Raw genomic sequence first — 24158 nt, 5'->3', positions numbered from 1 at the left:
CCATGAAATCGGATTGTATTTTAATTTACGCACTGGCTACGATCTACAAGACGTATAATTATACCCAATCGCCTTACTTTGCTTCAGCTTCAAATCATGATATAAAAGCCCACATGACCAATTTCATCCATAGCGTATCACAGATTCTATCGAGAAGGAAAAATAGCCAGTCAAGTTGCATACAAATTGAAAAAGATGACCGACAAAAAGTTTGTGGATTTAAAAATCAGGACATGGTTCAAAATGAACAATATCAAAGGAAACGGAAGAATGGGCAAAACCGATTTCGAAGAAATAGCAGACATTTTCAAACGTGAATATGAACTAAAAGATCCACAATATTCGCTATTGAAGAAATGGTTGTGTGAAGGATGGGATATTTTAGTGAAAGAGGGACAAGATTTGGCAAATTCTGGCAAAAAAGGGGGATTGACGCCTGACAACGCAGCGTCGGTTTTCGACGTTTCCGAAACATTGAATAAAGGTGAAGCAATAACAGAGGATCAGTACGCCAATGCGTTTGAACAGCTTGTTGAAGTGAATCAAGGTCTGTTTCAAAATAATTTTGAAATGATGGTTGGTTCATTTTTTGACATTTATGATACGGACCACGACGGGAAGATAACCGTCGACGATATGATTAGAGGTTTACGTTGTCTAGGAATTCAACAAGATGAAGCTGTGAAAATAATGTTTGCTAATATGGACACGGAAAAAAGGGGCAGCATAACAAAACCTGTTTATGTGAGTGAATGGGTTGAGTTTATGCTTGGAACTCGCAAGGATGCAGCCATCGCTAGCGTTTTGTGTCGACAGTAAATTACTTTAATTAACGGTTTGACTTCGTGTTTCAGTTTCAAATTGTATGTATAGTAATCAGTGTTTATTTGAATTGTTTTACGTCAATATTCTAGTGTATTTTTCAGTTTAATATGACTATAGTTTACTAATAAATGTCCAAGACGAAGGTCTATTCTCTTTTAAAAAAATATGTTAATCTTGAAATCTATTCAAGTATAAAGTTTAACAGGGTTATGGTTGAAATAATCAGGTCACTGGTTGTCGTTTTTTGTTGTGTGTTTCGTTGTTTTACATTTGTCATGTCGGAGCCTTTTATAGCTGACTATGCGGCATGGGCCTTGGTCATTGATGAAGGCCGTACGGTGACCTATAGTTATTAATTTCTGTGTCCTTTTGGTCTCTTGTGGAGAGTTGTCTCATTGGCAATCATATCACATCTTCTTTTTTATATATGTATTGCATGGAATGATTGTAAGGTATACAAGGTATGTCTGACTGGCAGGTATCATGTGATCTTTACCTTATATTCATAGTTCATTGTTCAATGGTAAGTTATTGTGATTTGATCTGGTTTTTTTTAATTACTATTAACAATAGGTTAACTATTTGGTGTATACAAACATTGTAAGGTGTATATGTCTGTTTAACAGGATTTATCTCAGTGACCTTGACCTCATTGTCATAGAGCTTTAAAGATGTTAAGTTTTTGTGATGTTTTTAGTAAAAACCTTTATCTTGCATAAAATCGAGAATGGAAATGGGGAATGTGTCAAAGAGACAACAACCCGACCACAAAGCAGACAGCAGCCGAAGGCCACCAATTGGTCTTCAATGCAGCGAAGACTTTTCAACATAAAATCATTGGCCAGTAAAGCAGGTGAAACATTCAGCGTGTGCCCTCTTGTTAATTTAAGAAAGAAAAATGTATTTTTTCATCTTTATTTAAACTTGCTCAAGTCGTACCAGTGCATAAGACCAAAGGTTCAAAACAGGATGTTTTTAATAACAGACCAATAATGAATTGTAACTTTGCCACTCATTTCTAAAACCATTAAAAACATGTGAAAACACACTATTTTATCGAATGCAGTCAGGCTTTCGCGCCAACTGAACTTCTTATCCGACTGCGTTAACAGCTTTCTTGTTATGTATGGATAAAGAGGATGGTAATCTTAATGGGGCGTTGTTTCTCGATCTAGCAAAAGCCTTTGATCTTATCAATCATGATCGAAATGCTTCTTGCGAAATTAAAAAAAAATACAAAGTTGCTTATACTTCGCTACGTTGGTTTACATCACAGTTGACTGACAGAAACCAAATGTCATCAATTTCAAATACATTTTTAATAGACGAAGAAGTAACAAAAAAAACCGGGTGAACCTCTAAAGGATCAGTGCTGTTTTTGATTATTACAAATTATTTTCTTTTATTTTTACGGTTTTACAAGATATTTCTCGCTTGTGTGATGACAATTACATGGCTGTAAATGCATCTGAGACGATAGTTATATGTATTGGCTCTAAACAGAAGCTTTCTGTTACATCAGATGAATATATATTTGATCTAGCCATTATCGGAAACAAATAAAAGAAAGTAATGCACAAGTGAAAAAGGTTCTAGGTATTTTTGTTGACGCATCTCTTTCTTTCTTTGTCTTCTCATATTGATCATATAATTCAAAAAATCAAATCTTTTTTAGCTTTACTTAAGAGGTTGAATATAAACTTGTCAGAATCACCAGACAAAAGAAAATGTTTTATATCGCTTACGTTTTACCTCATTCAGATTATTGCTCTTCAATTTCGGGGAACTGCAACAGCTTTCTGTTAGATACTTTACTACAATTGCAACAATCATGAGGGCAGCAACCATGATTCTAGACGAACATAATTACAGCAAACTTTCTAGCGATTTTTTTCACTAAAATAAGGCTTACGCATAGTTATATTCTTTAATTCAGTCACAGAGTGAGACCCGTGATATCACGGATGTGTTCTAGTAGAGTTTAAAGTTATCGACTAGTGAAGGAAATATTGAATATGTCACGATCACTGAACAATGTTGTTCAGTCGGTTTATTACATTAAATATAGTTATATTGACGAACAGGGATAGAGAGAAAAACTAGAAAATGTACAATGGGCAATGCAGATAGATAACAAGAGCTGTTTATTCGCTGTGCTTCAGATATCATGCAAAAACTGAACCGTGATGTATGGAACGCCATGACTGTCTTCTGATGTTGATTGTTTAATATGTTCGGTGCTTTGTGCATTATGTTCCGAATATAATGTAAAAACTACTAAACATAATGTAATAACTACTGAACATAATGTAATAACTACTGAACATAATGTAATAACTACTGAACATAATATACATACTACTGAACATAATGCATAAAGCACCGAACATATTAAACAATCAACATCAGAAGACAGTCATGGCGTTCCATAGTGATGACTATATGTGTCTTGACTTTTATATGTCTTTAGGATTTTTACTTTTAGCTCATGATATACAATGCAAATATAAAATCAATAAACTAAGGGATGAATAATTAGAGTAACAGTATTATATCGCTGTGAAAGGTGAAGCAATTTATGGCATGTATATACCCACGGAACGCCAAAAAAAGAGGGCTTTTATCAAAAGATTCGATTCTTCGTCACAGTCATCTTTTAATTCATCCCAGTGGTTAAAATTGTGTTCTTTCAGGGTTTTTTTTCTGTCATGAAAACACTGTGAGGCAACTGTTACAGCCTTCTAATTTGGGTTGAATAATTCAAATTGTGTCCTTTTCTTTTAACAGTTTTAACTTCATTTTTATTATATCCCCTTTTCCTCGGGCGTCTAGAAAAAAAAAACACATTGCGTTTGCAAATCTTCTGGATCCTTTGTATATCTCTTAAAGCGAAGCATTTTTCCTTAATATATCATGTCTCTAAGAGAGAATGGATAGCACTATAGGACCTGTCTTAGAACTGATAATTTTTATATTTTTTTCCCTCGGAAAAACATGTAACAGAGATAAATTATGTCAAAAACAGTGAACACTTTAAGTATAAAGTAACAGATAATAGGAAACTCGCCAGTTAACAACATTGCCAGTTCTAACAGAACAGATGAAAGACAGTGGGTTGAAAACAGCAGGTTTACAGTTTTTATTACTTGTGTTAGTAGATTTCCTCTTTAGGTATTACTATATTTTTGATGTAATTTCATATGCACGACGGGGTCCTTGCATTTTTTGCTCAAATTCCTTTAGTTTTGGTGTACATGTGATTGGCTGTTGATCTTTCCTCTCCAGTCTCCCTTCGCCGGCCTATCAGGCCTCTTTACATTATCTTACCTTTTTCCTTGTCTCCGTGGACTGATTAAATATGTTATATCCAGCTGTCTTTCTAGATTTTTCCCATATATATCACTAATTTGTACCAATATACCATATGTGTATGCATGTTTACTACTCACAATCAACACGAACCAATCATCGTACTGCCGAGCAGTCTTAAAAGCATTGATTAAGAAATAATTCCTTCATGTCATGCTCTATGCTCATTTTAACATGGGTAGGCATTATATTTGTCGATATTTTACACTGAGCGTTAGCGAGGTGTAAAATGTGGTCAAATATAATGCCTACCCATGTTAAAATGAGCATAGAGCATGACATGAAGGAATTATTTCGATTCTAATAGGACAAATACAGTATTTTTATAGGTCGAAGCGTACGAAAATATCGTTAAAATGTTTGGCTTTTCCCATTTCCTCCCCGAGGAGTCTGTGCATTACATTTCATATTTGATAAGTTTAAAAATTACAAGCAGGGTAAATATATGTTGTTTTATAAAAAAATATATAATAAAAGTTTATGTTGGCTGCTTAAATGTATATATTTTAAAGGATAACGATGGAAATAACGTTAATATACACAGTAAATTCGTGCGCATGTGTCAAACATATGTTGTGCTCATTAGAACACGGCTTTGTTTACAAAGCGTAATAAGGACGTCATATTAGAATGCTGGATTGCATTTAATTTTCGTTAGAATACAATATACAATTATTTGTCAAAATACAAGGGTAGATACAAAATACACAAAAATACAACATTCTGATTTTAAAAGTTTTTAAAAATCCAGAATTTTATTTACATTACAAGATTTCTTTCCGGAAAACAATATCCGATTTGGATTCCATTTACTTTTATGATTTCCGGTGTAACTTTTTGTTGATGAAAATTATTTTGCAATTCGAGAAGCCTAGCCAACCCAAGGAGATGTAGGCCTGTTTTGGCTGTGTACGATGGTAAAAGAATCAACCCTGAGATAGTTATATTTGCTGTATGTCTTTTTATGATAAGTGTACACATGCAACTATTTCTAGAGACAGTGCAGTCTGTACAGATAAAATGAATCAGAACTCTTTAGACCACCTTTACCAGTTTACGAGATTGCTATGTCAATGTTGACCCGAGTACAGTGGATGCACAATAAATGCAAATTAAAAAAAATACACCTGCGTTTTTTTCACTCACTACTTTATTATTTATGACTCAATGTTTTTAACACTTTATACATACATGTACTGACTACTGTCATCCCTTACTTTATGATCATGTTTATACATGTACTGTACTGTTTTAACTTTGAACAGTTTTAACTTTTATGCATAAAACATAAACAAATCAATTTTGAAGGGTTAAAAAAGTTTGGAAGTTCAACATCAGAACTTTATCTGTAGAAAACAAAAAGTAGAAGACATCTACTGTGTTTATGGTGTTCCTTGACCATGTTGATCTTATCAAGTAAAAAAAAAATTATACAGAGGTGGATTTAGAGAAAGGCCTAGCTTGCACCTCCCCTAAGGCTTTTGTGATAACATTTGGTTGATCACATAGGGAATCACTGAAGCATGACTAGAATGGCCTTTCTCTTTGGCAGTCAGTGGTCGCCTCTTATGAAAATGTTTGGATCTGCCACTGCTATACATACATGTTACGATGTACAGTTCATCTACTTAAATATTACACAAGACAGGTGCTACCTAAATGAGCTTTCAAATGAGCTGTTTTTGGCTGCAGCATTTGGAAACATATTTTGTTACAGTTTGAGTTGAGGTCAGCTTAGCATACATGTACATGAAGCAGTTGGATTTAGCATAATCACATATATCGTATCCATACATGGTGATTTATAATTAATTGCCCTTTTACATTTATAAAACTAATAGTTCTGAAATAGACTGTAGAAAATTTGCATAGGCTACAGATCAAAGTAAGTTTGTGATAAGGTCAGGTAATGCAGAACCTCTTTTACATCTACATAAAATTGAGAATGGTAATTGGGAGTGTGTCATAGCGACAACAACCTGACCATAGAGCAGACAACAGCCGAAGGCCACCAATGGGTCTTCAATGTAGCGAGAAACTCCCGCACCAGAAGGCGTTCTTCATCTATACTACTGATCTGCATTGGAAATCTTTAATGCAGATTCTGCTGTGTTCATGATCAGTATTTACAAAAATTTACAAGTGCAATTAAAAATCAGGTGGTTTCTGTTTATGTCGTCTCCGAAGAACTTTGCTCCTTGAAGTATTCAACAGATTATGACACCTGTTGTAACTGTTGATTAGCTTTGGGTCATAAACTTGGCCAGGTAAAATTGTGTACAATTTATTTTTTTACTTTTAACAATTTCAGTGAAGATTGATAATCTTACTGTTACAGTCAAGAAATGAAAATTTTAACATAGGAAAATGTTGGCGCTTATATGTAGTACAATATCTACTTTACATGTACCATCATGATCACATGTATGTTTCATTAGAATCTGAAAGCAAGATTTATTTCTTTACCCTTCAGTGCTTACAAGCACTTTAATTGTGGGATCTGAAGCATTTTTTGTTTTTTTAAAGCAAAGTGAAATATTTAATTATATGCCAATTAAGGGGAGACTTTTGTTAATGGTAGCAATTCCATGTCTCCCAATGGCCATATTTGGCATATATAAGTTTGTAACATGTGCTTTGTAGAAAGTCTCTTTGTGGCTGCATTATTTTTTCCTGCAATTTACAGATAATATTTAATGTTATAAGAAATTTGTATTTTATAGATGATTTGGATGATGAAGTTTCGACGATGGTACGGGAGTCTGGTGGCCATTTTGTTATTTCCATCCATTGTTATAGTCCTATACTCAGTGGTATCTGTTCCTGTGTCTAAAGGTTTGTTACTTCATCTTTTTACAATGATTTTATGAAAATTATGAAATTTATTTTGTTAATGAACGTACATGTAATGTATATTTAAATTTGTATTAGTTTAAACAATATTTTATTCAAATAAATTGAATTGGATTGGGCAACAGGCATAGCCTATGTAAGCCCTCTCCACTTGGATTTACATTCATTTCGTTTGAACTTTGTAGTGGTGGATAGATGCTCATTAGTAATCATACCACATCTCCTTATGTTTTCAAAAATGGAGATCATGGATTTTATTATTGTTATTATAGCTAGAGGTAATAGTTTTTATTTAATAACAATATATTTATAAACAAAGTTACTTTAATTGGTGGGGCTTTGCATGCATCATATATTTACAGATATTTTTTGCATAGATTGATTACCATGAATTAAACTGAAATTTAACATATGGCTTAAATGACTGATTTAGGTAGGAATGCGATCATATAATTTGAGTAATTTAAATGACAAATATTTAAGATATGTATAAAATAAAGCAAGGAAAATTGATCTTTCTTAAATTTTATGAAATATGTTGTTTTTATCTACAAAAACAGTGATGCTTGATATGTTCAAATTTCCCATAATGCAACTGATCTTGCAAGTCGAGGTCAAGTTTATTTTTAGGAAATAGGGAGTCAATACAAAAGGGTCAATAAAATGTTAAAAGACCAAAAATAAAATCATCAGATTGAATAATAGAAAAACAGATCAAAAGATTTTTTTAAGATAACAGATACAGATAAACAGACAATTAACAGTTCATAAAATGCTATAATGAAAACTGGAGATTGAGCAACTTGAAGCAGACCTGTAAATATAACTTACATGATTTATGGGGATTTCCTCAATGAGGGGTGTTGACGAATTTTGAAATTTTAATTTATATAAAGTAAACACAGAAAAACAGGCACTGCAATGAGTTAAAAAGGTATATAAGCATTTACTTATTCATTCAAACTATGTAGTAATTGTTTAAACACACTTACTGTGAAAGTACTTTTATTCGCGGGGTACCAATTTTCGTGGTTTTCGTGGATGACTTTATCCACGAATTTAAGTGTCCAACGAAATAAGACAATCATTGACTTGTCCAAATCAAGACATGGAGATTCCTATGTACGTTTGACTAGTGTTATGATCTAGATAATATATGACTAACGCCAAATTTGAGAATACTATAATAGCAGTCACAGGGCAAACACACTATTAACTACAACTGAATGCAGGATAATACCCATTTAATCTTTAATAACCTAAACTGTACATCTTTTCATCTTTTAATTCTCATTAAAAATATTTTTGATCGATGAAAGTCAGATTTCCGGTATTGATATGCTAATATGATAAAGTGTTAATTTTATGTCCTCATAGTTCTCGTACATAAGGGAAATAATAATTTCATGCTGGGCTTGATTTTGATAAGAATTATTTTACAATTCAAGATACGTTTATGGCATTTGTTTATATTACTGTTTTCTCTAAGTGACATGTTTATGGCCTAATTTACACAGTTGATGGTCTTTAATCTGTTGATCACTTTATCTTGGGTTAATTAGTGTTGTCACTACGATTTATACCGGTCAATGTTTACTTTGCAATTTCCTCCAAGGTCAATGTTACCTTTGCAATTTCCTTCAATCAAGACTAATTGTAACCTTCGTTTGTAAAGGCTTTTGATCAATTATTCATTTTTTTTTCTAGAAATCTTAAATCCACAAATTTTAAAACCCACGAACATGTAAATATTGCTGAAACCACGAAAATTGATACCCACGAATTAAAGTACTTTCACAGTAGTAGAAATAGGTCCTCTTGTGCTTAAAATTGCCTGAAAAGTTGGCAGGTATGACAAAGCCTACCAAAAACTGGATTCATCAGGTGCTTGTCTTGGTAAGCAGCTCCTGTTCTATGTTTGGCACTGACTTAATATCTATTTCCAAGGTGAAGATTCTTTAGATGCAATTCAGCCATTGGCAGTATATGTTACTCAGATATTCAAGTTACAAAATGATGTGTATTTGATGTTAAGGGCCTCTGTGACTGAGAAGTCTAAGAAGTCAAACAACTGTCACTAGCCTTTCAACATTCAGTTTGTGAGTCCAAATCAAGCATGTGGCGGATGCTCTCGAATCCAATCTTATTTGACTAGGAGTGTTAGATTTTCTTGTGAATTCAGTGGTTCTCTCTGGGCACTCTGGCTTCCTCTAACAATAAAAACTTACCTCCACAAAATAACACAATAGTGCTGAAAGAGGCATTAAACTCAATCAATCTTGAGAAATCGTACTAGAAAACGATTTTAATATGAATAACATAAGTTGTACATACTGTATTTCTATGTTATAGAAAAAGGTTCAACTATAAGTGATCATAAATGTTCAATAATGAATAAAGGAAGATAACTCCAATTAAAATAATATAATTTTTCTAAATGGGGAAAATTGCTTAATTCAATTCAATTTCGTTAAATGAAAGCAATCTTCACCTGCCATGCCAGTGCTCACAAGCACTTTGATGATTTATATATGTTGTGTGTGTTTGTGTTACATGTATGTAGATTTGTTTCATTTATTGTAGATTTAAAAACATAACATCTGTTAGAAGGTAACTGGTTTGTTTTTGAAAAAAGAGGTCAATATGCAGCATTATATGCTGGAAATCATAGAAGCAAAAGTGCCAATAAAAAATATCAAGAAGTAATCGGTATAACTAGTTCTAATTTGCTTATTTCCCAAGAAGTTGGAAAATTGAAAGGTTTATATTGTAATAGCATTTTATGTTTCACTCATCGATGACCCTGGCCAACTTTTATGGATTTTGCAGTCATTCATTTGAAACTATTTTTAGCCAAATAAGTAATGTAACCACAGAATTATTAAGCCAAGGATTGACATTTCAAAAGTATATTCACAGTTTTGACAGAAATAGAAATAACATAAATTTGTTATATTTGCAGTAAAATTAAGACTGATCCCAAATGAAGTCCAGACCAAAAGTGCTGATAAGGTGAGAAAATACGTTGCTCTTCAAACTGTTATTTTTTTCCTTCATTTTACAGATAAGTATGATAGGATTTTGTATTCTGTTCCAGATTTATGTTACTAACATGATAGGAGATGATTATATGCTGTATATTATATTAATTATCACAAAAGAGAAATTGGAGTACTTGATCCATCATGATCTATATTTCAGTTTTAAGGGACTCTGTAAAGAAACTGCAGAAATCATATTTTGAAACAAATTATGCACAAAGCAGCTCACCTACTTTTGATATGCTTCTTATCATGATTTTCATACTTGTAATTGTTTATAATGAAATAAGTCAGAAACAACATTTTTTTTTATTAAATCTTGGCAATATTCTTTTCAAAAAAGTGAAGTCTTGAATGAATAATTTGTCGCATCTACTGTAAATTCAGAAATTATTGCGAGGTTTTTATTATTGTGAAAAATTGGACAGAGTTGTAAATGCAATAATTTAAACGTGCATTTTGAAATATTTTATATGAATTAAACAGGATTTCCCAGAACTCGTAAAAATTAAAATTGCATGTCTAAAATTAAAAAATCACAATAATAAATTCTGAATTTACAGTATTTATTATTTCATTATTCCACCAGAATGTTAAATGTGACCAGAGTGGGCATAACCTGAATTTCTTGAATTGCTGCTGGATTTTGAACATTCTTTTCATTTATACTAGATTAATAAATCTTCATGGTATACTGTAAAAAATCTTGTAAAGTATGCTGAGAAAACTGTCTTTGTTTCGTTTAACACTTTTTGATGTAATTTTGTTTTAATTTCAGATATTCATCAACCAAAACAATGAGTTAGTCAATCTGACAGAAATACGTCAATTTCGTTACAAAAGTCTACTGTCCTCCTGCGAACAGTTAAAAAGCCGAGGTTTGGTACAGAACAGCATTACAAAGAAATCCTTATCTCACATTATAGTAGATGACCGCTACAAAGTATTATTTTGCTACATACCAAAAGTTGCCTGTACAAATCTTAAGAGAGTATTTTTATTATTAACGGGTAAAATGAACGCTACAGATCCTATGGCATTAAAGGCTGCAGATGTACATTTAACATACGACAAGTATCTCACTTATTTAGACAGTTTTACAGAGGAGGAAGTACAGTTTAAATTACAAAATTACAAGAAAATTATCATGGTGAGAGAACCTTTTGAGAGACTCCTTTCAGCATACAGAAACAAATTCACAGAAAAAAGTCCATATTTTCACAAAAGGTTTGGTCGAAAAATTATTCGAAGGTACAGAAATAATCCAAGACAGGAAGATATAGAGTTAGGAAAGAACGCCAAATTTGATGAATTTGTACGGTACATTACAGATCCAGTTACCACAGAAACAGAAGGTTTAAATGAGCATTGGGATCTTTATTCATCTCTATGCCAACCATGCTTAATCAATTATGATTTTGTTGGTAAATATGAAACCCTTGACGATGATATAGATTATATCATGCATGATTTAGGAATTGATACATTTATACAATTTCCAAAACGAGGTGCTGCATATAAAAAGAAAAGAACTAAAGACACATTTGAACAGTTTTATAGCAATATATCAAAACTTGATCTAGGAAAACTTTGGAAAACTTATAGACAAGATTACAAATTATTTTCTTATGCATACCCAGATATAATCAAAGCAGCTGATGATTTTTAAAGTTGCCTAAAAATTTCTTGTAAAACCAAAATGATCATGTTTATGTATACATATGCAGAAAATGTTAAACATTATTCTTGTCATTGTTACTCATTTTCAAGTTCAACTTGATACTTTCAAATTACAATTTAAGTTTGAATACTGTTAATCTGTATGTTGAAATTACATTGAAATGATTTTTTTTTTTTTCATTCTGTATTTCTGTATATTTTGTTCAGAAGTCTTTTTTTTACACATAAGAATTTTGTTTTTTTTTGCCTGCAACTGCTTAAAAAATCATGCTACTAGTTTTATGACATCAATGAATTATAGAGTTCAGTTTTACAAAGTTGCAAAGCAACAGGTTATTTTATGTTTTATTATCCGACTCTGCTTCTGTCTGGTATGCCCAGAAAAATAATTCTTTTAAAAATATTTGTTACAAAATATCTATGTGGCATATTTTTTTGGTGTGATAATAGTAGAGATCCATAAATTGCTGTGATGTTTTATCTCTTTTTTTGGAAGAATTGAAATCATTTACATTATTTTTACAAAGTCCCTTTATTTTTATAGTCCAATGTGAATAAAACTTTTTTTCTACATTTCCATTTTGATTGTACTTAATCTTATGCATGATAACTGTATACTTTTTGTAGAGCTTTGTTATCTTATTGTTCATATTTTTATTGAGTCAATTTATCAGAATTATATTTCTGATCTCAGGAATGCAATTTGTTTGCCAATTGTACAGAAATCCTTCTGAAATCATACATAAACTGTAATTGTTGATTTTTACATTTTTATAATATTTCCAGTATATTATACCAGGAAATATGTATTGAAATATTGCAATTTAAAAGTCTAACAGTAAGACTGTTTTCTGAAACAAGAAAGACTTTTTTTCAAGTTAAAAACTAATGTTTATTTGTTCAAACAAATGATGTGATTAAAAAATATTTATATATTTTGTGATCAGAGATAAGGAACATCAATTGTATGAAAACATTGGGTGTGTTCCCATGCTTATCCATCTTTTTGCTTTTGTGTCCATTATTACCTATCTTGTCAGGTTAAGAATATCAGGAACTAAATAGACAATATCATGGATTATTATGAAATTTTGACTTCAAGTTACCAAAATTCAGACAAATTATACAGCTGTATAACTTTAGGGGTTGCCAAAACTAGACAAATAATACACATGTAGGACTTTAAGTGATTTTTCATCAAAAAGTTTCAAAAGATGGTCACAATTAAATCTATGGAACTTCACAGAAAGCTAGCCAACCTATTGAGATTGGGGACCTTCCATTATGGTGTTTTAAAGATTTTTTTTTCCTTTTTATGTTATCATCTATTTAAATGTTCAGTAAACACTTATTTTGCCTTGTTTAGGAAACGATCTGTCAAACACCATAATTTAATAAAGCACTGAAATTTGAGTCTTGTTAAACTCGGACATCAGAGGCTGTGTTTTTAAAACATAATAAATTGATACAGAATCTCATATTTTTTATCATGCTCATCATACTAATATATTTTTTTGTTACTGTGATTTGAATAACATGTATAATCTCAATTTCTTGATATTACCCAATAGTCACATGAAATCCAATGAATTTGTTACTTTGCTTTACACCAGACTTATATTTATTGAAAGACTCCTTTATTTTAAAAGTCAATTCTTGGTTTTTTTATTACTTGTGAAAGACACCAATTCCTGTGTAAGAATTTTATTCTTGTTAGTAAATCCAATATGTTAAGTTTTGAAGCTTTTCATCCTTTATATGTGCTAGTATAAAAATGTGGTTGCACAGGTTAACTTTTTATTGGGATGCAGCCATGTAAGCATTTGTAGTCAATAAAACTTCAACAGCATATATTCATTTGTTTCATATTTTATTGAAGTAAGTTATGGCTTAGAATAATAAGGCATATGTTAACAAATTTAATTAAATAAATGTTGAAATGTTGAGATTCTTTTCTGTTTCAAATTTTTTATAACTTATACTAGTCTTCCTTTTTGTAATCTCATTATTCAGTCACTATATTTGATATATTTTACATACAAAATAAATTTATTCATCATATATTGTATGTTGTTATTTGAATAATGATATATTGATAAAATTACATCACCAAAAAAAAAGTTCAATTACCGTTTGGGATGAAAATTTCAGGAACTAAATTTTTGGCTCTCCCTTGACACCATTTGCGAATATGGTCTTAAGGAAACGATGATAGTCCGTCGGAAGGGACGATAAATGGCTTACCCATGTTAAGAGAGAGCCATATCTCTTGCACGTTAAAGACACACTTGTAGATTTTGAAAAAGAGTAGGCTAATGCTGCTACAAGGCAGCACTCGCACCCGCAAAGATGAAAGGGGTTAATATAAGTTGCAAAACTTGTTTCCCAATCCACTATAAATAAATATGTTTAAACTAAGCTATGAGCTTACAATTATGGCTAAGAATTATGGTCATTATAAATATTTTTAATTGGTAAAAGTTATACAATTTGAATTCTTTCTCAAATTCTCTTGATCAGTTGAAACTATACCAGTGTAAAAGTTCTTGATTTATGATAAAATTAAAAATTAAATGGGGAATGTGTCAAAGAGACATGTCTACCATATGAACTATTATAAAAAATCACTTATAGACAGTTATTATTTTTTTCAACTGCTTTTGTCTTAATAAAGGCAACAGAAGAAGTTCAAAGTCATAAATCGATTGAGAGAAAACCAATCTGGGTTACAATCTAAAACAGGGAAACACAACAACTATAAGAGGAAAACAAAGCAACAACCGACACACTGAAGTGCAACAAAAACAAACGACAATGCAACACACAGAAACGAACTATAAGATAACAACTGCCCTTTTCCTGGCTTGTTACAGGACATTTTTATAAAAGATGGTGGGGTGAACCTGGTTTTGTGGCTAGCCAAGCCTCGTTCTTTTATGACATTGTTTTAATTTACCACTAAAATTACAAAATTTCATGACAGGAATACAGTACAAATAAATTCAAGAACATTCAGGACAGAGAAGTACACAAATAAACAATACAATAGTACATTTTGATATGCTAACCACAGAATAAAAACGCACATGTACAACAACCTAGGACAGCACACAAAAGCTTTTATTTAGATCATCTGAGGTCTACCTATATATATATATTACTTGGCATGTGTTGTGTAGAAAAAAAGAAGTTCAATTACCGTTTGGGATGAAAATTTCAGGAACTAAATTTTTGGCTCTCCCTTGACACCATTTGCGAATATGGTCTTAAGGAAACGATAGTCCGTCGGAAGGGGACGATAAATGGCTTACCCATGTTAAGAGAAAGCCATATCTCTTGCACGTTAAAGACACACTTGTAGATTTTGAAAAAGAGTAGGCTAATGCCGCTACAAGGCAGCACTCGCACCCGCAACGATGAAAGGGATTAATATAAGTTGCAAAACTTGTTTCCCAATCCACTATAAATAAATATGTTTAAACTAAGCTATGAGCTTACAATTGTGGCTAAGAATTATGGTCATTATAAATATTTTTAATTGGTAAAGGTTATACAATTTGAATTATTTCTCAAAATCTCTTGATCAGTTGAAACTATACCAGTGTAAAAGATCTTGATTTATGATAAAATTAAAAATGGAAATGGGGAATGTGTCAAAGAGACATGTCTACCATATGAGCTATTAAAAAAAATCACTTATAGACAGTTATTATTTTTTTCAACCACTTTTGTCTTAATAAAAGCAACAGAAGAAGTTCAAAGTCATAAATCGATTGAGAGAAAACCAATCTGGGTTACAACCTAAAACAGGGAAACACAACAACTATAAGAGGAAAACAAAGCAACAACCGACACACTGAAGTGCAACAAAAACAAACGACAATGCAACACACAGAAACGAACTATAAGATAACAACTGCCCTTTTCCTGACTTGTTACAGGACATTTTTATAAAAGATGGTGGGGTGAACCTGGTTTTGTGGCTAGCCAAGCCTCGTTCTTTTATGACATTATTTAATTTACCACTAAAATTACAAAATTTCATGACAGGAATACAGTACAAATAAATTCAAGAACATTCAGGACAGAGAAGTACACAAATAAACAATACAATAGTACATTTTGACATGCTAACCACAGAATAAAAACAACCTAGGACAGCACACAAAAGCTTTTATTAAGATCATCAGGATCTACCTATATATATATATTACTTGGCATGTGTTGTGTAATGAGCACAATTATTTGTTTACAATTGACAGTCAAGTTTTGTACCAAGATGGTGTTTAAATGACTAAATAATTTAAATGTTCTCTGTACAACTTTAATCTAAACCGGCCACCAAGTTACAAACTGTAAATGCAAAGATACAGACAAATCTTAATAACTAAACTACTAAACTAAAGCTATCTTATCCTTTCTTTTTCTTAAGTGGATGTAAAGTTTATTAATGAAAATAAAAGTTTTATAGATATGACTAGTAACATGATAAATAATCTTTCTACCTGTTGATTTTTAACTACGGTTCTAGATTAAATACATACATGAAAGTCATTTATAATTGTCACACCATCAATGTAAAGCTACTTCATGAAAACGGTATTAACAAGTCCAGTTTCAAAACAATGTAAAAGGTTCTGTGCGCTCGCACCATGCTTAGTCAACACATTAGCTATTTTTCATTTGTTTCACTTGAATGAACAATTAACTATCCTTTTTTGGATCATCTCCTTGATGCAACTTATTTCCAGTCTCGTTCTCTTTTCACATACATTTTTTCTTTGAATGTACAGCATCAAAAAGGTCCTTATCCATTACAAATCTCGCTGGAATATCCCCAAAAGTAAATTTATGGAAAATAAGTTCATTATTCAAAGTAGCTAGTGATGTAGCACAATCAAGACCATCTGTTTAAGCAAATGTTTCTGTAGCTAGTGTACTTCTGCGACTTCTTATTTTCTTGGATTGCCATGTAACTGGGTTGATTTTCCTATTTGTCCAAGTACCATAATCATAAACCCTCCTTGAATTCCCCCATTTGGAAGATTTCCACAAGAAGCATCAGTATATAACAAAAGTTCTACATGTTCTCCAAGTTCTTGAAATGAAGGGACACTGGGTCATTTCTTACTTTCCTTATTTTATCTACTTGTAGAAGGGTAGTTTTAATGTCAATGGAATTGATGGACAGAATAAGTCTAAGAGATTGTTTGTCACAAGTCTTCTGTATTTCATCCAAACAATCTTCTTCGAAGCTTTTGCAACGAGTCTTGCTTTCCTGTGTATTTCATTATCGAATTCTTTATTTGTAAATACTCATCTTGTGGATACACAAGAATGACCAAAACTTCAACTTCTTTATAAATATTATGTCACTTCCCATTTTCAAGTTCAACTTTACGAGCAGCACAAAAATTAATTTCATTGAAGAATGCTTCTTCTAATTCCTCGTCAGTCTCTATCCTGTTCTGTGTCAGACTGGCTAAGTTCCAATTCATCAACTGAACTTAAGTCTATTGACAGTTTGTTACGTCTAAGGTCTTCTGGTTTCCTATATTCTACACTGTACCAATTTTTTTTTTTTTTTTAATTTATTCAACAACAAACTGCACTTTCTGCTGTTGACAATGTACTTCACTAATCCAGCATTCCAGTGAAGCAATGTACCAATTTTTAGTATTCGACGATGCTTTACCAGCACACTCCAGAACAACTCCTTCTCTTGGAGTATCATCACCTGCCATTTTAAAGTTTACGTGTTGGTCCTTTTTTAAAAGTATAGCTTTATTACTTTTAGATTTAACTCTCCTTAAATGCATTATGGAAGTTACTTGCTCATTGCTCTGTTCTCTCATTGGAGTATCATCATGGTCCAGTGTAATTCAATGCCTTTCATTCACAACTTAATTATCATTTTCAAGTTGAGAGTCACCTCCTAATGGACTTTCCTCATAAGATGCATGCCCTTGATTCACAGGATTATCGCAGTCTAGTTCGGAGTCACCTGTCTGACTTTTCAACTCAGTTTCTCGTCCTGCTTCATTGTCACTTTCATTATAGTCGTTGTCTGACTGATTGTTGACATGGGAGTCTTTATACTCATCACTATTATAATAAAGGCTGAGCCTTGTCCTCGACAAAGTTTTAAGTGTTTAGACTTTCATTCAATGTTACCCTCTCTACCTGTTTGATTTTCTTATCTTGTTGTTCATTAACATCTCTTAAAATCCTACATTCATGTACTCTTACATATAAGTTCCTCCATACCTTATAAACACAACAACATTGTCTTGTCCAATAACTGTACCCGTTTCTTTCCATTGATTGTCTCTAAAAAAAAGTATACTTTATCTCTATTTTTGAAATTCTCACCTGAGGGACGAACCTGCTTTCGAAGAGCACGTCTAATTTTCTCTGCGGATTCTGATGCTACAAATGCTTTTCTTGCCTAGTGAAGACCAACTAAGTGTTTTCCCATTGTTTTAATCATTGATTCTCCTTCAAGAGCTCGAGGTAATTGACTAGTGCTGATGCCTGGTTAGGATTTCTTCCAAACACAATGAATCTGATAAGGACTTTATCCATACACAGTTATACGACTTTGTTTGGCATTCACAGCCTAGCTAATTGTCGTTTCCAAGATAGATTTGAACATTCTCTGATTTTGTTAACTGTTTCAGTTAGAGTTGCATTATGTCGTCCTAGAATTCCATTTGACCACGAACTGAATCATGCTGATGGTGAGATTTTCATCCATATCACACAAAAATTGAGAATTGTATCCCCACCATTGTCAGTGTAATTCCAACTCCAGGTGCACCGTATACACTAACCCATATATGCATGAATTTGTCAACAACTATCTATGAATCTTCTCCTGATAATGGCTTCTGCACTCAGACGGATAAACAAGTCAACTATGTGCAAATAGTAGAAATTATGATCAATTTCATGTAAATCCATAGCAGTAATTTGGTTAAAATCGCTTGCATCGGGAAAATGCCACCACTGGCTTTGGCTTTGGACGTTGAAAGTTGAAACACACAAAGTCAATGCATTTTGAGCAAACATCATTCACTATTGCCTTTGTATCTGAGTCAACTGAGACGTTCAATAGGGATAACAACTTTTCAGATGGGGCATGACCAAATTGTTTATGCAGTTTTTATATAATATCCATCTTTCTTTTCTTAGAGAATCAAGAATCAACCTTCAGGATTTCCACCACACTCGCTGCAGTATCATTCTGTCCAGTTTTTCTGTCTTAAATGATTATGTAATAATTTAATATTATTGAGATCAAAAACGGTTTATGCTCTTTTTAACGACTTCTATTTCTATGTAACAGTTTAAGGTAAATTAACAGACTGTTAGGAATACACTATTTAGCCATCACCAAATTTGAAAGGTGTATGACTTTCCTTGCATACTATTTTTTCATTAGCAGATGCAAATATTCTAATGTGGACTGCCTTCAAAGTATCACATTTTAAATCACTGAGAACATGCAATAAGAGCTAAATGTCTGTCACTTTGACCGAGTCCTGTATTAATTCTTATATTGCACGCGGAAGTGCCATGTCATATTTCTTGCACCTATTATACTTTTGTTTAAACTGAAGGACGCCTACGGAAGCGGGACTTTCTCGCTATATTAAAGACCCATTGGTGGCCTTCGGCTGTTGTCTGCTCTATGGTCGGATTGGTGTCGTTTTGACACATTCCCCATTTCCACTCTCAATTTTATCAATTATATAGTTACACAGACATTTTCATCGAAGACTCCCGATGAAACTTATCTAAAGCTGTATATGCTGCATAAGCTAGATAAATCTAGTCCTTTTCAAACAATTTATCTAACTCTGTTGTTAGTTTGGCAACTCCTTCATCATCATTCAAATCCTCGGGTGTTATTTCTTATGCTATTTTTCTTGACTTTCGTGTAAGAGGTAGGTCACACTTATTCTTGTTCAATTCTGTAACTAGTTGCCACATCTTCACGTTGTTCTTCAATTGCCGATATCATTTCTCTGTTGTCAAGATTGGTGGGTTCTTAGTCGACATCTCGCAGGATGTTGTGAGCTCTTCTACTACTTTTAAATGACTGTAAATGACTCAAATGTTCTCTGTACAACTTTAATCTAAACACATCAAGTAACAAACTGTAAATACAAAGATACATACAAATAGAACTAAAAACTATAATAGACTAGACGTAATGACTAAACTACTAAACTACTAAACTAAATAGTTAACTGAAATTGTCAGATGATATCATATAGGAGTTATTTCCCAATGAACTGATAATCAATTATTTATGATTTTGGCTAATTTTATAAAATTATAATAGATTGAAACAAACTTTAAATACCAAAAAGGTTTCAGTAATATAATATCTATAATGCTGAAGATGCTTTTCACATAGACTTAGGTGAGCGACACTGGATCACAGTTTATAGCCTCTGGTTTAGCCATAAAGTTACGAGTCACGATGCAGTGAATACAGTGAATTTCAAGAAAGATGAAATAGTTAACACTGAATGTTCAGCTGCCTTTACGTAGAAATCCATTGTTATCTTTTTATTATAAACAAAATTGCATTTATACCTAATAAATGTATACATTTATACTTATATTTATGAGGTACGGAAAGAGATGTTTTTTAAAATACTAAATTCTTATATATTATAAATTTTAAAAAATCCTTTCAAAAACAAAGTTTTTCATAGTAAATCGAGCTCCTTTAAATTATTTTATGATAAACAGATCACTATCGACTTCTTTAACTATTATCTGTGTAATAATTCCTAGCTTTCCATTAGACCCTTGAATAATACATTTGTTTGTCATTTTTGTGTTCAGAGTTATCTCCCCTCATCTGTGAATTCTTTATAGATATTAATTGTTATATCGGAGTCTGTAAACTAGCCATAAACACATTGTTAAAGTATGTAGACCGGTAAAAAAGGCATACCAATAAGGAATATCTGGCAACGAAGTCATGATTAAATCGATAAAAAGTTTATGAAATGTTTATGTAATAAGTAGACCAAAACAAATGTACATTTTATTCTTTTGTGACTGTCGCTGACTTTCGTGCATCAAAATTTTTAATTTGCTATGGACTAATAGCAAATTTTAATACCATGTTTACACCTTAAAATGATTTGGTAAAATAAATGACAAATTACCTTTCCGCATCCTCAATATATATATTATTACAATGAAAACTAAGGCTGTAATAATGAACAACACTGACATAATATCAAATATTTAAAACGTGTTTTACATAATGTCAAATGCATTTCTAAAAATGGCCACCAATGGTCAGGCAAAATAGGAAGTTAGTTTCCTTGACAGGGGGATGCTCTGTTCCCACCCTGTCCACCACAGTTTTCCACTGATCTGACCACAGAATTTGAGTCAAAGGACGTAAAAAAAAGAAGGAACCTAATTATGAAATATAATACAAGATAAATAAGTATTTCTGATTGAAAAAAATATATCATCAATCCTACTTTATTTTGTTTAATTTCAGCCTTACTTCCATATAGACTAAATCCAATTTTAAACCACATACCAATTCAAAGAATAAAAATTGTCACTATATCTGTGGGGTGTACACATATTATATACTAGTACTCGTTTTTTTTTTAATCATTCCATAATGATCGTATTAAAGGTTATAGATTTTGTTTATTTTATTGTTTATTTACTACATTGGTTTAATAAGTTCCCGAGCTTATCGTCATCTCTAGAGTAGTCAGAACTTCGGTACTGGATGATTCATAACAATCCTTTTTAAAATTGGTTACCTCCAAGGTGGACTGGAATTGTTGTCACTTAGCCTCATCTTTCGATCGTCAGTAAAATTCTTGTCAAAGTAGGGAGTTGGCTGAACGAGTCTACAACTACGACTGGTTATAATTGGGCGTTTAGATAGATTGGCGTTCTCTCTGTTCCTTAAAGACCATTAAAACAACCCCTCTTAGGGGTTCGTATTTTGCCAGTTCAAAGGCAAAGTATTTGTCCCTATCCAATATACCCTCATGTTCCAGTGGCATTCAACATTTTACCGGCGTTTGTAGACAGTATATATTGGTATTTCAATGGAATATCACATCAACATTATTTATGAACTGATCATCATTTTTCAGAAATTCCGAATAATCTTAGATCGATACGGATTAAATTTAGAAACGAACATGCCTTTTTGTGCTTCTTCGTTACATTTGTTGTTTTTATAGTGATTAAGATGATAACACAATGTTGACTGCTGTACCCCTATTTTTGACATTTTTACCTATTATGTCTGTTTGTTTTGTTCACGCATCGGTGACTATATAATGGAATTTGATGCGACTGTCATACAAGTGAGAGGTTTAGCTAGCTATAAAACCAGGTTCAATCCACCATTTTCTACATTTGAAAATGCCTGTACCAAGTCAGGAATATGACAGTTCTTGTCCATTCGTTTTTGATGCGTTTTGTTATTTGATTTTGCCATGTGATTATGGACTTTCCGAATTGATTTTCCTCTGAGTTCAGTATTTTTGTGATTTTACTTTTCACGAGATATCCCATTTCAAAGGACTTTTTCAGTTGATTGCATGGTTTTGTTATTACACCACTGTTCTATGATAGTAGGATGTTGAAATCTCATAATGTTCAATTTTGATTAATGTGAATGTCCCAACCGAAAAGAGTACGCATCGAGCTTCATGAATTATTAACTAATGTAAGATAGCTTATGGCCTTATCTCCAAGAAATTAACCATATTTTTGGTTTAGTTTTTAATTTCATTTAGCATTCCTCGCTGCATTGTTTTGTTGTCCATAGATGATATATTATGGCGATATGTACATGTAGGTGTATAGAGAGATACTTCAGCGTCCCTTAAAGTTTGGTTTTGGTGGATATAAACCTTTAAAATAATTAAAAAAAACCACTGTAATATTTCATGAGTACCTTTTAAACAAGTGTAAGTTACCTCAAATTCTACTACTCAAAACTGCTATGATTCATTATCAAGCCCATTTCATTCAACAATAAAAACTGCATATTTGCACTGTTGCATGCACAGGTGATAATTCTGTACAATTAATATGCTAAACACAATGCAATCACAAATAAAAATTGCAAGGGATTTTTACACTCAGTTGTCCTTTTGTTGAAAACATTAGATTACGGGCTATGTACTCTAGATATTTCAATTAAATTGAAGAATTCAATTAATTGTATATTAAAGCATATTGAAGGACGGAAAATTGGGTCTTTGAGTTCATTTTACACGGGATGCCTTTAATCAGGTAAAATAACATATAATCATAAAACTGACAATATTAAATGATATTCACCATCATATTCATGATAAGAGGCCATCAACGGGCACAAGAACTCTTTTACTTGTCCACTATCATGGGAGACTATAACCTTTCCTATGAATAATAATATATATCTTCAGTAAGATTACTACAAAACTTTAAATACAAAAAAAAGGCAATGAATTTGTTATTTATTGGTGTTTTTTTTTTGTGTGCACACTATTGATTTAGACTTTTGTATCATTATGAGTAGCATACAGTCATGGTTAGTATTTTTTCGGCTGAAAACCGTAACTTGAATCATGACTATTTTTTTAATATTACATTTAATATGGTAATGTTTGTCTCTTGTGGAGAGTTGTCGCATTGGCAATCATACCACATCTTCTTTTATGATAATCACAAATCATTGGTATTGTATCATGAAAAAAAATATCAAGTATACCGACGTCAGCATTTGAAGCGATACTGCACTTCGGCAGCAGAAAATTGCTTTGTTAAGACCCCATAGCGAACCCCTTTCTAAATATGAGGTAAAGGTTAAACAAATAATATGATATTATTGGCAGGTAATAGTACAATAAAAGTGGTTTAAGACGACAAACATGTTGGTGGTCCCCATTGATGGTCGTTGTAGCTTTTAGACACATGCTGGTTAGTTTATAAACTATCTGGAGCGAGAAAAACACGACGGCCTTTTCTGCGTTCTTTATATGGAAATATATATTGAAATTTCATTCAAAAAGACACATGTGATATGAAAAGAAATTGAAAATTAAAAATTCTCTGACAATTTCAAAATTACAGTAATCTTTATTGCAAAATTATCCCCATCACTGTCTAGCAAACCCAGAATAAAATATATACATGCGTCAGTTTTCTGTTTAGAATGGTTTCGCATGAGAGATGTCGGGATCTTAATTTTATAGCTGACTGTGGTTTGAGTTTTACTCCTTGGTCTTATAATCTCGTAAAAGAGCTAAACAGCAAAGTAAATATCATGACTATTATCTAGGGCAAAATCGGAAGTTGAGAAAGGAATATCATGTTAATTGCCTTCTTGAA

The 24158-nt window shown here is 32.2% G+C and overlaps 2 protein-coding genes across 2 annotated transcripts; both read left to right on the top strand.

Moving 5' to 3' along the window:
* On the top strand, window positions 1-961 carry LOC143071794 (uncharacterized). Its single transcript, XM_076246415.1, has one exon. The coding sequence runs from the start codon at window positions 196-198 to the stop codon at window positions 817-819; it is 624 nt and encodes a 207-aa protein (XP_076102530.1). The 5' UTR covers window positions 1-195; the 3' UTR covers window positions 820-961.
* Window positions 962-5012: 4051 nt separating this feature from the next.
* LOC143068750 (carbohydrate sulfotransferase 11-like) lies at window positions 5013-13829 on the top strand. The gene is made up of 4 exons (XM_076243026.1): window positions 5013-5146; window positions 6918-7029; window positions 10010-10059; window positions 10867-13829. Exons 2-4 carry the CDS (start codon window positions 6918-6920, stop codon window positions 11755-11757), a joined length of 1053 nt encoding a protein of 350 aa, XP_076099141.1. The 5' UTR covers window positions 5013-5146; the 3' UTR covers window positions 11758-13829.
* Window positions 13830-24158: the final 10329 nt, after the last annotated feature.

The sequence above is a fragment of the Mytilus galloprovincialis genome, chromosome 1 (genome assembly GCF_965363235.1).
Source record: "Mytilus galloprovincialis chromosome 1, xbMytGall1.hap1.1, whole genome shotgun sequence".
NCBI lineage: Eukaryota > Metazoa > Mollusca > Bivalvia > Mytilida > Mytilidae > Mytilus > Mytilus galloprovincialis.
Note: the sequence above shows the minus strand (reverse complement) of the source record. Positions and strands in the feature narration are given on the sequence as shown.